Source organism: Mercenaria mercenaria, chromosome 1 (assembly GCF_021730395.1).
Source record: "Mercenaria mercenaria strain notata chromosome 1, MADL_Memer_1, whole genome shotgun sequence".
In the NCBI taxonomy this organism is placed as follows: domain Eukaryota; kingdom Metazoa; phylum Mollusca; class Bivalvia; order Venerida; family Veneridae; genus Mercenaria; species Mercenaria mercenaria.
Window position 1 is genome coordinate 100,622,804 of NC_069361.1, and position 16,572 is coordinate 100,639,375.

Here is a 16,572-nt window from a genome sequence, read left to right on the forward strand (position 1 = left end):
GCAGCCTGCTGCAACTCTCCTACCAGCATACTGTTTAGATGCTATTTTAGGAATTATTTAAGGACAATTAATTAAGCCAAACCAGAAATGACACTTTGATTCACTGAGAAATAAGGATGTCACATAACACAGGGGAGTCACTGATAATAGGGGTTGCTTACACATCATATAAGGAGTTGCTGAAAACAGAATTTTGTAAGGTCACAAAACAAGAAGTCACTGAAAGTAATTTCTTATGTTACAGTTAATGAAGGCAGTCTAGACTGTATCGGTAAAATTATAGCAAAATGAAACCTGTTAAATGACAGATCTATTGGAAGAATATATGCTAATTGATACAGCAATTGTTGTAGGTGGTGAAACTGTCCTGGGGTGATGTCTCATTTTACAGGTAAAAAGTTCACCTTTAAGAGTTGTTGACCACAGCTTGTAAAGCCTGATACTTAAGGCTAGACACAAAGTATTAGTTAAAATAACCTTTACCCTGCTCAATTTCTATAATGAACTTGTCCATCTTTCAGTTTGGACAGTACCGTTGACTATTAAAAGGGGTGCTAGTATTAGTTAAAATAACCTTTACCCTGCTCAATTTCTATAATGAACTTGTCCATCTTTCAATATGGACAGTACCGTTGACTATTAAAAGGGGTGCTTACCAAAAAGATACTGACTGAATGGCGACCAGTGCAGACCATGATCAGACTGCATGGATGTGCAGGCTGATCTTGGTCAGCACTGATCGCAAAGGCAGAATCAGTTGCCGCCAGCTGACTAAGGGATAAGAGGGGATATAAAAATCAGAAGTAACTGTTAAGTTTGACAGCATTATATCAGAATATTTAAAATTGAAAAGGAATGCAAGTTATACATTGGGAATGAAGTTTGTCTCCCTGCATTTACAATGATTTCTAAAAGGTAGAAGTCTTGTACGACTAGAAACAATGATAGAAGAATGGCATCTTAATCCATTGGCATGATCATTTTCCAGTGAAAGATTTAACATTAGTTAGTAATATGTACTGAATAAAACTGTAATAGCTCCAGTGTTTCAATATTTACTTCTGTGCTGGTAGTTATAAATTTCAAGTGTGCAGATGAAAAGCATGCTTTGCTTTATTGCAGGGAAATTCTACAATAATCTGATCAACCTTATGCTTTAAACCTGTATAGATTCAAGCAACACCAATTTAACATTTACAGTTTTTCATTATACTCACTTTAATGTCAATTTCTGCAAATAGTTCCAATTAATGCTTCTCTTTGACATTTTGCTTCATTCTGCTGATGATCTGGAAATATTCGAACAGCATAAGGCCATTGTAATCTGATTTTTTGCTAATTGCTGTATTGTTATTGTATATGTAGTTGGTATCATCCTGTTTCAAAGGACTTTTCTGATAGAAATTCTGACAAAAGATAAATATCAAAATATCAAAATTGACCGAGCTTGCAGTTATGTAGGATTACCTAGGAAATGATTTATAACAGGCTTAGTTGAAATGCAAGAGCACAGTGGGTCACAGCCTCACCAGCAGCTAGGAAAAGCACTGTATCACTATGTAGATTCATAATTTCAGGAAAAGATGCTTATACTTTTGACTTATATTTAAAGAATTTTTACATTTTCCTTTATTCTTACAGGACATGGATTCTCTGGACATTTCCATCATTCGGGACACAAGAACAGGAAAATATGCAAGAGTGCCTAAAGGGGTAAGGTCCAAGTGAAGTTCATATATTTGTAAGACACAGTAGTTGATATAGTTCACATAGTTTGAAACCCAGACTTTATAAGATGTATTTATAATAAACAACAATTTCACCACAAAGAAGCACAGCACAGATATTATTGTCTGCCGCCAGTCACAGATGATGCTGAAGTTGTCATTCCTATAGACGCTTTTCCTGGAAAAACATGATGAAAATCTCTTAATTCTAAAGCAGATTTGAACTTAACAATTCTGTGAATACTCATAATAAATGCACTCTTACATAAAATGTGCATACCAGATTCAAGCCTAAAATCTGTGTGTCTTTGTAAATTCTTGTCCGGGCTGTAACTCTGCCATCCACAAAGGAATTTTGAAATAACTTGGCATAAATGTTCAACATAATGAGATGGTGTGTCATGCGCAAGACCCAGACCCCTAGCTCCAGGGTCAAGGTCACAGAGGTCAAAGGTTAAAGGACCTGAACCACTTCAAAGCCTGTAAGGGACCTGAACCAGTTCAGAGCCTGTAAGGTACCTGAATCAGTTCAAAGCCTGTAAGGGACATGAATCAGTTCAAAGCCTGTAAGGTACCTGAACCAGTTCAAAGCCTGTAAGGTACCTGAATCAGTTCAAAGCCTGTAAGGTACCTGAACCAGTTCAAAGCCTGTAAGGGACATGAACCAGTTCAAAGCCTGTAAGGTACCTGAATCAGTTCAAAGCATGTAAGGTACCTGAACCAGTTCAAAGCCTGAAAGGGACATGAACCAGTTCAAAGCCTGTAAGGTACCTGTATCAGTTCATAGCCTGTAAGGTACCTGTATCAGTTCAAAGCCTGTAAGGTACCTGAATCAGTTTAAAGCCTGTAAGGTACCTGAACCAGTTCAAAGCCTGTAAGGGATATGAACCAGTTCAAAGCCTGTAAGGTACCTGAATCAGTTCAAAGCCTATAAGGGACATTAACCAGTTCAAAGCCTGTAAGGTACCTGTATCAGTTCAAAGCCTGTAAGGTACCTGAATCAGTTCAAAGCCTATAAGGGACATTAACCAGTTCAAAGCCTGTAAGGTACCTGAATCAGTTCAAAGCCTGAAAGGGACATGAACCAGTTCAAAGCCTGTAAGGTACCTGTATCAGTTCAAAGCCTGTAAGGTACCTGAATCAGTTCAAAGCCTGTAAGGTACCTGAACAAGTTCAAAGCCTGTAAGGGACATGAACCAGTTCAAAGCCTGTAAGGTACCTGAACCAGTTCAAAGCCTGTATGATACCTGAATCAGTTCAAAGCCTGTAAGGGACATGAACCAGTTCAAAGCCTGTAAGGTACCAGAATTAGTTTAAAGCCTGAAAGGGACATGAACCAGTTCAAAGCCTGTAAGGTACCTGTATCAGTTCAAAGCCTGTAAGGTACCTGAATCAGTTCAAAGCCTGTAAGGTACCTGAACCAGTTCAAAGCCTGAAAGGGACATGAATCAGTTCAAAGCCTGTAAGGTACCTGTATCAGTTCAAAGCCTGTAAGGTACCTGTATCAATTCAAAGCCTGTAAGGTACCTGAACAAGTTCAAAGCCTGTAAGGTACCTGAATCAGTTCAAAGCCTGTAAGGGACATGAACCAGTTCAAAGCCTGTAAGGTACCTGAACCAGTTCAAAGCCTGTATGATACCTGAATCAGTTCAAAGCCTGTAAGGGACATGAACCAGTTCAAAGCCTGTAAGGTACCAGAATAAGTTTAAAGCCTGAAAGGGACATGAACCAGTTCAAAGCCTGTAAGGTACCTGTATCAGTTCAAAGCCTGTAAGGTACCTGAACCAGTTCAAAGCCTGTAAGGTACCTGAACCAGTTCAAAGCCTGAAAGGGACATGAATCAGTTCAAAGCCTGTAAGGTACCTGTATCAGTTCAAAGCCTGTAAGGTACCTGTATCAATTCAAAGCCTGTAAGGTACCTGAACAAGTTCAAAGCCTGTAAGGGACATGAACTAGTTCAAAGCCTGTAAGGTACCTGAATCAGTTCAAAGCCTGTAAGGGACATGAACCAGTTCAAAGCCTGTAAGGTACCTGAACCAGTTCAAAGCCTGTATGATACCTGAATCAGTTGAAAGCCTGTAAGGTACCTGAATCAGTTCAAAGCCTGTAAGGTACCTGAACCAGTTCAAAGCCTGTAAGGTACCTGAACAAGTTCAAAGCCTGTAAGGGACATGAACCAGTTCAAAGCCTGTAAGGTACCAGAATTAGTTTAAAGCCTGAAAGGGACATGAACCAGTTCAAAGCCTGTAAGGTACCTGAACCAGTTCAAAGCCTGTAAGGTACCTGAACCAGTTCAAAGCCTGAAAGGGACATGAATCAGTCCAAAGCCTGTAAGGTACCTGAATCAGTTCAAAGCCTGTAAGGTACCTGAATCAGTCCAAAGCCTGTAAGGTACCTGAATCAGTTCAAAGCCTGTAAGGGACATGAACCAGTTCAAAGCCTGTAAGGTACCTGAATCAGTTCAAAGCCTGTAAGGTACCTGAATCAGTCCAAAGCCTGTAAGGTACCTGAATCAGTTCAAAGCCTGTATGGTACCTGAACCAGTTCAAAGCCTGAAAGGGACATGAACCAGTTCAAAGCCTGTAAGGTACCTGAATCACTTCAAAGCCTGTATGATACCTGAATCAGTTCAAAGCCTGTAAGGGACCTGAACCAGTTCAAAGCCTGTAAGGGACCTGAACCAGTTCAAAGCCTGTAAGGTACCTGAAACAGTTCAAAGCCTGTAAGGGACATGAATCAGTTCAAAGCATGTAAGGTACCTGAACCAGTTCAAAGCCTGTAAGGTACCTGTATCAGTTCAAAGCCTGTAAGGTACCTGAATCAGTTCAAAGCCTGTAAGGTACCTGTGTCAGTTCAAAGCCTGTAAGGTACCTGGACCAGTTCAAAGTCTGTAAGGTACCTGAACCAGTTTAAAGCCTGTAAGGTACCTGAACCAGTTCAAAGCCTGTAAGGTACCAGAACCAGTTCAAAGTATGTAAGGTACCTGAACCAGTTCAAAGCCTGTAAGGGACATGAATCAGTTCAAAGCATGTAAGGTACCTGAACCAGTTCAAAGCCTGTAAGGTACCTGTATCAGTTCAAAGCCTGTAAGGTACCTGAATCAGTTCAAAGCCTGTAAGGTACCTGTGTCAGTTCAAAGCCTGTAAGGTACCTGGACCAGTTCAAAGTCTGTAAGGTACCTGAACCAGTTTAAAGCCTGTAAGGTACCTGAACCAGTTCAAAGCCTGTAACGTACCAGAACCAGTTCAAAGTATGTAAGGTACCTGAACCAGTTCAAAGCCTGTAAGGTACCTGAACCAGTTCAAAGCCTGTAAGATACCAGAACCAGTTCAAAGCCTGTAAGGTACCTGAACCAGTTCAAAACCAACTTATTTTGAATACTGGTCAGGAAGTTATCATCTATGAAAAGTCTTCACTAATGAATGTGAAACAAGAGTGTGAATAAATGTCAGAAGAGGTTGACTATATAGCATGAAGCATCAATTAACAATCAATATAATGACATACAGGTATTTACTGGAGGCAACATTGAATGTTTTATAATTGGGACTAAGATTAGAACAGGTGCATTTGGATGTTAATTGTATAGGTATTGACATTGTGAATTGATTTTGCCCACCTGGTTAGCTTGGTAGATAGAGCATACTATAAGCATGTATAGTTCGAGTCCCTACTTGGAATGGATGGTACAACTTCTTTTCCAGTCATATTTATCTTCTTAGCACCCAATCTAGGCAGACACTGCTGGAAACAGTACCAGTTTATGTAAGTCACTTAGAACTGGACACCATTAGGGATAACAACCATGACTGAGAGTCAAGCACTGGTCACTTGCGCTGTGAGTTTTAGCTGTATATGAAGAATAAAATCATTGAACTAAACCAATTAAGAAGCAAACTTCACTTCTTTAGGTTGCCATAATTAGACAAATTAAGAAGCAAACTTCAATTCTTTAGGTTGCCAGAATCAGACACGAAGCAAACTTCACTTCTTTAGGTTGCCAGAATTAGACAAATTAAGAAGCAAACTTCAATTCTTTAGGTTGCCAGAATTAGACAAATTAAGAAGCATACTTCACTTCTTTAGGTTGCCAGAATCAGACAAATTAAGAAGCAAACTTCAATTCTTTAGGTTGCCAGAATTAGACAAATTAAGAAGTATACTTCACTTCTTTAGGTTGCCAGAATCAGACACAACAAACTCACTTCTTAGTTCCCAATTAGACAAATTAAGAAGAACTTCACTTCTTCAGTGTTCAGAATCAACAAATTTGAAGCAACTGCAATTCTTTAGGTTGCAGAATCACAAATTAGAAATACTTCATTCTTAGGTTGCAATTGACAAAGAACTATTCCTTTTTTAGGTTGCAAATCAGACAAATTAAGAAGCATACTTCACTTCTTAGGTTGCCAGATCAACAATAGAAGCAAACTTCATTCTTAGTTGCCAGAATTAGACAAATTAAGAAGCAACTTCACTCTTTAGGTTCCAGAATCAACAATTAGAGCAATTCATCTTTAGTTTGCCAGATTTAGCGACAAATTAGAAGCATACTTCACTTCTTCAGGTTGTCAAAATCAAACAAATTTAGAAGGAAAATTTGTTGTGCATACATTGATAGACCACACTCTGTAATGATCAGCTTTATGATTATTATCATAGTGAATATTCATGTGGTGCATGATCATGATTACAGAGGAAATATATTTATCTCTGCAACAAATTTAATTTGATAAGACACTATATTAAATGCTGTACAAGCTGACATCTCAGACTTGTTATATCATATTTCATAAAGCAAATCTCTGTATGTTCAGAAATAATCAATGCCTGCTTTCACAATGATCTATTTTCCGAAAGAGTTCTTAATAATCACCACTAATACAGGAGAATATAATTTATCCTCAGTTTGCGACAATTGAAGGGCACCCAAGAGTTGGGCATATAATATTTTATTTTTCAAATATTTTTCAGTAGAAATATTTAAGGTCAATGCCTGTAAAGATGGTTAAAGGTTGACATTAGGGAGTGTTTCAGTAAGGGAGGGGGTGTTTAGAGGGGTTTACATTACAGGTGGTTGTATTCAGCCAGTGTCTTGTTTATGTCTTTGACAAATCTTGTGCCAGTTTTATAAACAATACCTGTTTTGTAAACAAATTGTTGTTGATCAACCAAGCTTTCAACTGGCATATCCACAGAAAAACTTGATCTCATGTTGTAACCAGTTTCTTTAGAAATATGTATTGACTACATAAAACCGACCAATTGTAGACTGATTTTATTCCATTTGAATGTACTTCTGTTTTCCAAGTTTATAGCACAAATTAGTGTCTGGCAGTTTTTATTGAGTCTTGCAATATATATTTCATCATTTAACCTTTAGCCTGCTGGTGGCAAGTGATTCTGCCTTTGCGACCAGTGCAGACCAAGATCATGGTCTGCACTGTTTGCTGTTCAGTCAGTAATTTTTCAGTGAACATCCCTTTGAATAATAAGTGGTACTGCCCAAATTGAATGATAGCCAGTCCATTTTAGAAATTTAGCAGGGAAGGGTTAATTGAGTGACATGTTACAATTTGCATGTTGCAATGTGTATTACACACTGTGTTGCAAGTAGTTACTAACTGACAAGGTGAAGGTCGTACAAAAGTGTTTAATTGACAAATATTATTAAAATTCTGTTTGAAAGAAAAGCAACATTTAACAAACGTAAAAACAAAATATGTTATACAGACTGTTTGATCACAGTATTGTTGTATATTTTCAGGAGGGAAAACTACGCGAGTCATGTATGATAGGACCGCAAGATGTTCCAATTGAGGACAAAACCGTCACAATAGTTTATGCCACTGACATGGTGAATGTAGACTATGTCAACTTTGTCTGTGCAAGCAGAGAACTTGCAGCGGTATGTTTACTATATATAGCAATACTAACACAAATTGATCTTGTCAAAGTGTTCTGTCTGTCTTAAGCCCATTTTAAAGTGATTTTATGTGGTATAGGACTTGAACCTGCCTTGAAATAGCACTGATATAGAGGTTTATTGTATTGTGGTGCATGCAGAAGCCATAATGTAACTTGCATGTCACTGTCTGTAGTAGTTCAGGCTGAGGCTGAGGTTCTCACATTGAAAAAATTTACACATTTTTTTCTGCTAGAAATTGAAAATAAACTCTCTGCATGAAAATCTAATTCTGCCTTTAGTCTCACTGTTCCACCATTTTAAGATTATCTTTAACAATGAACATCTACGGATATAATTACTGTCATTTTGTTTAATTTCTTTCATTAGAGCTGGCTTATTTTAACTCTTTTATATTTGGACTTATTAACAAAATATTACAAAAGTAATATTTAATTTTCAGTATAAAAAATCAACATGGGCTGCTAGTAATAAATTATATTTCTATTAAATCACTTGGAATTTATATGAGGGCAGAAAAACAGGAATAACTTGTTTTAAAAATTTTGTCAACACCAAGTTTTCAGTAATCTGCCAATACTTTCAGATGACTATGATGATGTTTGAGGTTATAAAATGAATGCTTTGAGACCAGTTAGAAAAGTCCAGTATCTGATTGGTTGGTTGAAATTCACCATTGGTAAATCTGGTCTCCAAACAAAATTTTATAACAAATATTTAAGTCAATTCTGACACTGGTTGAAATTGAGGTCTACCAGAATTAATGCTGGTACATTTTTTTGCCTTTCAGTGAATTTATAGGACAAATATTAAATGTTAATGGACACACTTTTATTGTCTTTTAAAAAAGCAATGCTTCTCAAGCAAATAACATGTAAAGAAAATTGGAAAACAATAAAAACTGTCCAGTATAATTGTCAAAGTGCTGTACCTGAGTTGACTGCAATATATAACACTTCAAAGTGATAAATTGACAACATTTAAAGAGATAGCTGTTAATCTTCCACTGTCATTTCAAGTGGTCAGTTGTCAAAACTCTAGATTGCAAAGTTTTAAGTACAACATGAAAGGATGTGAAGATCCATTTTTCATTAAATGTCTAGACAGTAGACATGGGTCATTATAAAGTATTTGGATGGTGCTGTGACTTCATTATTTGCCTTTAAATACCATAGTTAAAGTTCTATTTCAGTATCTTGTTCATAGTCAGTGGTATGGTTGTGAATATTGCCTTGTTCCATAATTATCTCCCCTTAATTTCAGTGGAAGTATTGGCGGAACTCTGAAATTTGATTTAAGATGCTCTTATTAATAATTAGATTCAAAATATGTGCAGGCCCTGCGTTCTTAATATTTAATTGCACTTACGCACAGTATACTTCCTTTTGCACAGACTTTTGATGGGCGCTTTCAAGTCTTTATGATGTGTGAATATTATTCATGTCTATAATAAGATTTTTATCAGTTCTTGCTTAATTTTAATCTGCCAATGTATATATTCACCAAAGGCAGTCTGTTTAACTGTCATGAAAAGTATATAATAATATTTTATTGCATGTTATTATTGTCAGGGATCATGCTTGCTGTAGAAAGGTTATGCTGATACAGGTCATTGCCATATTCTTCCTATAAGAACCCCGGAATAATTGTCATGCAGTATTGTCATAATATGTCAGGGGGGCAAAAGTAAGCTCTGAAATATCATTTGGCATTCAGTAAAAGTAAAACAGAATATGTAAAACAGCTGGCCAAATTTCATCCAGTCCAGTAGGTCAAGCAAAGGTTATATAGATTTGTGAAACTACTATAGAACAAGAAAATATAAGTAAAGAAAAATGTGTTGGAGTGGAAATTGCCTATTTTCCTTTTAGAAGCTCTAATAAGAAGTAAATGACTAAATGCATTTTCTGCCCTAGCTAAGTCAATAATCAGTGCAAGCAGTTAAAGAGCAAGGAATGCCTGAAATAAGCTAATTTCATATGAAAAATATTCGCATGCCTTTCATAACGCTGAAAGAATTTTTAAAATCGGACCACTATTGGAAAAGATATGGCAGTTTGAAATTTAGGAAAATGGCTGATCATGGAGGCAGCCATTTTAGTGTGTTTGTGATGTCATTTACACACTGCTGTATTCTTTATTTAGCAAGTAACCTTTTAAATAGATTAATTCCATATGTTTCTTGAGTGTAAGATGTAAACTAAGGTAACTTCTTTCATTATAGCTGGAGAAATTTAGAGAAATTATTTTACATAAATAAGTAAATGCAGTTCAGATATGTATCTGGAAATTTAATAAATCGGCCATATTATTTTTTTAAATTGCCATGGAAACAAAATGGCTGCCATTTTTATTGAGTCGGCTAAAGGCTGAAAGCCTTTTGACGAGTCCTTGCTGTTCAGCGATTCTCTAAATGGACCGAATAACATGTGAAGGGATGTAGTTCCATTAGATTTCTCAAACTTCAAACAGTTCACTGCATGAATGAAGTTAAGTTGTGTCAATTCCCTTTGCTATGACCAATATACGATGTAATCTGTCATATTTATGACTTGTAATTGTGTAATACTCGAATGTAACTCATTAAGCATAAATGTGCATTTTAAGAATTGCACAGGCTTACAAAGCTTGGATAACATCCAGCGAAAGACAAAAAATAGTTCCACAAGGCTCCACTTAAGATGCGTATTAGCGTAAATTACGTATAGAAATAATGCAAATATGCATGTCTAATAATTTCTAAGCGTATAAAAACGTAAATAAAATTACAGAAACGCACACAATGCTTTTTTAAAAACAAAATCTGAATCGTCTGGATGCGTTAGGTAACATTGCCGATCAGCCTTAATTCTCCCACATTGAACGTAAACACGCATCGTATGATTTCTATAAACTTTGCGTGGGTTGAATTTTGCAGTCAGTAAACGGATATATTATCGGAAGAAGAAGCTCTTACTGGTTTGTTTAGTTACTACTGATATTAAAAATGATTTTAATTCTTATTTTTCGAGAAATAAACAAATCGGCGAAACATTAAATTGTATTTTCTTGTAGTTTTTGAAATCAAAAGTAGATCGTCTGTTTGGCTGCTTTCACGAAACGAAACAACTTTTTTATGAATAGATTTAAATAAGAGGTAATTTAACCGTAAACTTCAATGTCAGATACTGCCAATTGCTGCTAAATGTCTTCGTATCATCACAATTTGTAAAATATATTGTTGAAACTGGAGAAAAGTGTAATCGTATCCGGATATAATATTTTGGGTAAATATCGAGCTGTGTTATGAAATTTTAAGAAAAAAAAAACGAAAAACAAACTGAAACTGGTATCCTATACTGTCAGTACATCAGTCATTAGCCGACTCAGGCCCTTCAGGCCTTTGATCAAATATTTAAATGCTCATAACTTACACATTTTTAAGCCGATTTTGAAAATTCTTTCACTTCTTTAAATGATTTAGAAAATCCAAGCAGACGGAATTAATGCAAGAACAACATTGCCTTTCCCTTTAATGACTGACATGTAGGAGGTGGAGCTTAAAGCTGTATTTAGAAAGTAATTCATTTTTAAATCATTCCGGTAACTTAGATTCCAGAATGAGGCTTCTAAAGCAGTGAGTTTAAAAAACTCAGTTTCTTTAACAGCACTTGGTAATTCTTAATAGATATAGAAAGCAAATACTGCTGTCAAGCTTCAGACTGACCTAACTTTTCAGTACAAAAAATAGTTAGCCTTTAGTCTGACTGTCAAATAGTCCCTACTGTCAGATGTTATCTTGTACAGGCACTGAAACTATAAAGCTGAGAACTGTTGCTTTAAGACACAGCTGAAGAAACTTGTCATTTCTTACTATGGTAACATAATTCTCCAATCAAGGAAGGCATTTATAAAGTATCACCCTATGACTTCAACAGTCACCTGCCTACTAATGTCACATATTATATGTTTTGAAGATAGAACTTTTTAGGTTGACATAAGCATAAAAATCTTTCTCAAAACTTTTGAATTTGACATTGACATAAAAATCTTTCTTACCACTGTGAGTTTGTAAATGGTCTTTAATGTGTAATATATAGAGATAGACCCTAAAATTTTCAATGATATTATTACATTAAATGAAGTCTAGAAATTAATTTCCAAGTCCTTGAAATAACCAAAAATGATTTCACAAATGTGAAGTTTATGATAGTTTTGTTAATATCAATAACAGAAGTTTTAATTTTTAATTTAAAGTTGTGATCCACAAAGAATGACAACTCTTGCCTTGGGCTAGTACTTATAAGTAGATATCTATTAGTTTACTTCCCTTGCAATTACACAATTGAGTGGAAAATGAAAACTGTTTCAGACACAATATCATACTTTTTTGCACAACAAAATCATGAAGGATTTATTCATTTGTGTTTGATTTACCTCTCAAGACATGGTTCCCATGATTCTGTCAACTTACATATGGTAAAAAATTAACTTTTAACTAGCCAATAATAAAATGAAGTACCAGTAGGTAAATAATAGCGCAGATAATACAGTTTTGCTTGTATCAAAATGTCACAATAGATCCACTTTTGTAATACAGGACACCTGGTAGGATTAGTAAAGGTGCAATTATATTGATCTCTATTTCCTATGCCTATATTTAATATATACCAGTGTTACTAATTTCTTAATTTCTTTTAATATAGAAGCTACTGCATGAATAATCTAAAGAATAACCACAGTATAGAAGCTTGCTTTTGCCCCCAGGATGCACTCTGTATGGTGTTTGTGCATTTTTGATATACTTTTGCATGTATATTTTACATGTTGTTTGGTGTATATTAAGTGGATATTTATCAAGTGCCGTGCTTTTTTTCCTCCAGGGCTTCACCAAGGTAACGGAAACTTGACCATAGCAATCTCTTCTAGTTTGGCTTTATCTAATAGTTTGCTAATTATACTAAACAATCACTTGTGTATGATATTGCTTATACTAATAGCCTCCTGATTTGTGTATATACAAACTTTTGGCCGTTGGCATTACTTCCCAAAATACCTCCTCACCTCTGTCACCTCATTTCTGCTAGAAAGTGTTGAAACAGTTATTGGATCTGTTGACTTTAAATAAATTCCTATTGTAGATACAATTATTAAAGCCTACAAGATAGGTGTATATTCTTACATCAGGTTCTCTAAAATTTGTCAGACACCTGTTACTGGAACTACTTTCAATACAAGATACAACCACTTTTTTCCTTTGATATTCAAGGAGCGGTTTAGCATCTCTTGACTTTTGTTTCTTTAGTTTAAAAATGTTTTTAGTTTCACTTGATAAACATGTGCAAAATTGTCCTACTTTTTTTTATGCCCCCACCACTTTTGGGGGGGGGGGGGGGGGGCATATAGATTTGCTCTTGTCCGTCCGTCCGTCCTTCCGTCCGTCCGAAAATGTTGTGTCGCGCGTAGCTCTGAAAGTATTTGACGTAGAGTCACAAAACTTAACAGGAATGTTGGTCAGCATGTGTAGTTGTGCACCTGGGGTTTCGCGTCCAGATTCATTCAGTCATGTAGAAGTTATGGCCCCTGACTTTGTAAAAATTGGTCATTTTAATGTTGTGTCGCGCCTAGCTCCAAAAGTATATGGCCTAGAGTCACAAAACTTTACAGGCATGTTGGTCAGCATGTGTAGTTGTGCACCTAGGGTTTCGCGTCCGGATTCATCCAGTCATGTAGGAGTTATGGCCCCTGACTTAGTAAAAAAATGGTCATTTTAATGTTGTGTCGCGCATAGCTCCAAAAGTATTTGACCTACAGTCACCAAAGTTTGCAGGAATGTTGGTCAGCATATGCAGTTGTGCACCTGGGGTTTTGCGTCCGGATTCATCCAGTCATGTAGGAGTTATGGCCCCTGACTTAGTAAAATATTGGTCATTTTAATGTTGTGTCGTGCGTAGCTCCAAAAGTATTTGACCTAGAGTCGCCAAAGTTTACAGGAATGTTGGTCAGCATGTGCAGTTGTGCACCTGGGGTTTCGCATCCGGATTCATTCAGTATTGTAGGAGTTCTGGCCCCTGACCTGGGAAAAAATTGTCATTTTTGGCCCCTGACCTGGGAAAAAATTGTCATTTTAATGTCATGTAGTGGGGGCATCTGTGTCCCATGGACACATTTCTAGTTTTTTTTAAAGATAATTGTGTTTTAATCTAATCAGCTTCTAGTTAAATTGTTTACTTTTTGGCACATTTTATTAAATATATAGACTTTAACAAAAATTGCAATGTATTTTTGCCGATACATAAATAAAAAAGTTTAATGAAAATCTGATAATGAACCCATCATACAGATGTTTGGTAGAGATATCCAAGTTATGCCATTATGCTGAGTGCACAAAATGTTTTTTTTCTGTTAACTATATAATGCATCTTTACTTGTTATCTAGTCTGTTCTGTAATATAAACCTCCAAAGTTGTGATAATCAACAACCTGCCAGAATATGTTCTTCCTATAATATTAGATTGTTCAATTAACGATGATTTAATGGAAAAAGTTTTTATGTTATACAAAATCATTTGCAATGGTTTCAGGAACATCTGGAAATGCTGGTTGTGTCAAAGGCTACTGGAATTTTGATTTTATTTTCTCGAGCCTTAGCTTGGTCTCTGCCAATTACTTGTCCACATTAAAAAATCCTTTAGATTTTGCTCTATACTATGTTAATGACTTTCCAAATGTTCAAGCAAAACTTGTGTCTTTTTGTATATAGACATAGAAAAAGGCTAAGTCTTACCAATACTTACTTTTCTTTATCAGTGCTGGGTAGTCTTGGACAGGTAACAAGGAGAGCCTTGTGCTTCTATAATCCAGAGGTCTTGAATTTTGTTCTCCATTTGGGTTACATTTACACCTGAATTTAGTTATCAAGGTCTACCATTCTTTCCCATTTTTGTTAGCTATATCTGGAGAGCTGTATGTGGAGAGCAAGTTAAAAATGTGGTCAGTCCGATTTTGGTCATCTTGTAGATTTGTTTGCATATTTTCAAAGAATATATAGAGCTATTGCACTCACCCTTATGTTTGTGTCGGCATCTGAATCAGCATCCTTATTTGGTTAAGTTTTGTATGTAAGCTTTTATCTCAGTATCATTTTACAGGAATGGATTGAAACTTTACACACCTGTTCACTGTAATAATCTGACATGCAGTACACAGGTCTCATAACTGAATTTTTCTTCTTTTATGAAGTTATGCCCCTTTTTTGACTATGAAGTTTTTGCTTAGGTTTTTGTATGTAAGCAGGTATCTCAGTAGCTACTTGTGGGAATTGATTAAAACTTCACACATTTTGTTCCTTAGGATGTTCTGACTTGCAGTATAAAGTTTCCATCACTCTGTTTTTGCAGGTTTCATAACTACCTTTTAGCTCAGCTTTTGTGATCACCCTTCATCCGTCGTCCGTCTGTCCACAATTTCTTGTGAACACGATAGAGACCACATTTTGCAATCAATTTTAATCAAATTTGCACACAGCTTGTGTTGGCAAAATATCTCGTATCCTTTCGAAAACTGGCCAGATCCCGTCATGGATTCTAGAGTTACGGCCCCTTGAAGGGCCAAAATTTGCTATTTTTGTCTTGTGAACAAGATAAGAGACCACATTTTGCAATCAACTGTAACCAAACTTGCACACAACTTGTATTGGCATAATATCTCGGTTCCTTTCCAAAACTGGTCAGATCCCATCATGAGTTCCAGAGTTATGGCCCCTTAAAGGGCCAAAATTTGCTATTTTGGCTTTTGCAGCCATACAGAGACTTCATTCATGGTTTGATTTGATACACACTTGCAAAATATCTTTAACAACAGTAAATCTTGGATTCTGTGATGCATCTGTCAGATCCAATCATAGTTTCCGGAGTTACGGCCCCTGATGACCCCTGAAAACTAGGTCAAATCAAATGAAAAACTAGGTCACTAGGTCAAATCAAACAAAATGCTTGTTTAAACTCAAGAGGCCACGTTTTTGGTCCAATCTTAATGAAAATTGTTCAGAATATTTGTCTCCATGAAATCACTAGGTAAAACATGTTTACACTGTTATGGTATGTTACTCAAGTGAGCAACCTAGGGCCATTTTGGCCCGCTTGTTTGAAGTAGAAATTATTTTTGAGTAAGCTGTTATTTTCTGTGGCTCAAAATTTGTTGCCCAATTTGTACTTGTTTATGTCTGTGTTGCGAAGAGGCGTCTAAATGGTGTCTCTGACAGCTCTCGTTTGTATTAAACAAATTAGATTTTCTCCCAAGTTCTTTGTAAAACCTGGGTGTACAGCTATGATATAGTATTAATCTTGGCATATATCTGTCCAAATGATAGACATATTTAAACAATTTTATATTTATATTTATCAAAGGTTTTATGAATATATCTTTATGCAACAATACAGTAAAAATGTAAGTAAATCATATAATAATTATACTAGGATAGGTTAAAATAGATGTGTTCTAATTCTACAGATCCTTCTGATTCAGACCGTAAATCTGTCAAACTGAAATTCTATTAAAATCAAACATTTTGAACAGTTTTACCTTAAAGGGAGTTAATTATATTTGAAAAAAGGGACAGTCAAGCATACATTTCTTATAGGGATTTATCTTTGTATAATGAACCTTTTTGTTCCTGAAATTTCTGACAGAATATAGGAAATTAAATGTTACTTAAAATGAGATTGGCCGTGATAAGAAAATTAAATTTGATTAATACTTTCAGCGAAACTTTTCATGTACATGCATAAGTGTAAATTATCAGATATTAAAGTTTTGAGACCATGACTAAGACCTAAATTTGATTCACCACCTTGAAGGTTTGTAAGAATTACAATTTTAAGAAAAGAAACTTGGAAAGTAAGGCAAGGAAATGAACATTTAGTTATGAGGTAGACTGTT

General features: G+C 35.8%; 1 protein-coding gene across 6 annotated transcripts in view; it reads left to right on the plus strand.

The window, feature by feature from the left end:
- Window positions 1–16,572, plus strand: part of LOC123528820 (1-phosphatidylinositol 4,5-bisphosphate phosphodiesterase beta-1-like) — a 223,829-nt gene that overhangs the window by 65,684 nt on the left and 141,573 nt on the right. For all 6 annotated transcript variants that reach the window (XM_053518674.1, XM_053518644.1, XM_053518665.1 and 3 more), the window contains 2 exons: window positions 1,642–1,713; window positions 7,495–7,635. In XM_053518674.1, coding sequence (XP_053374649.1) covers window positions 1,642–1,713; window positions 7,495–7,635 — 213 coding nt within the window. The remainder of the gene's footprint in view (window positions 1–1,641; window positions 1,714–7,494; window positions 7,636–16,572) is intronic.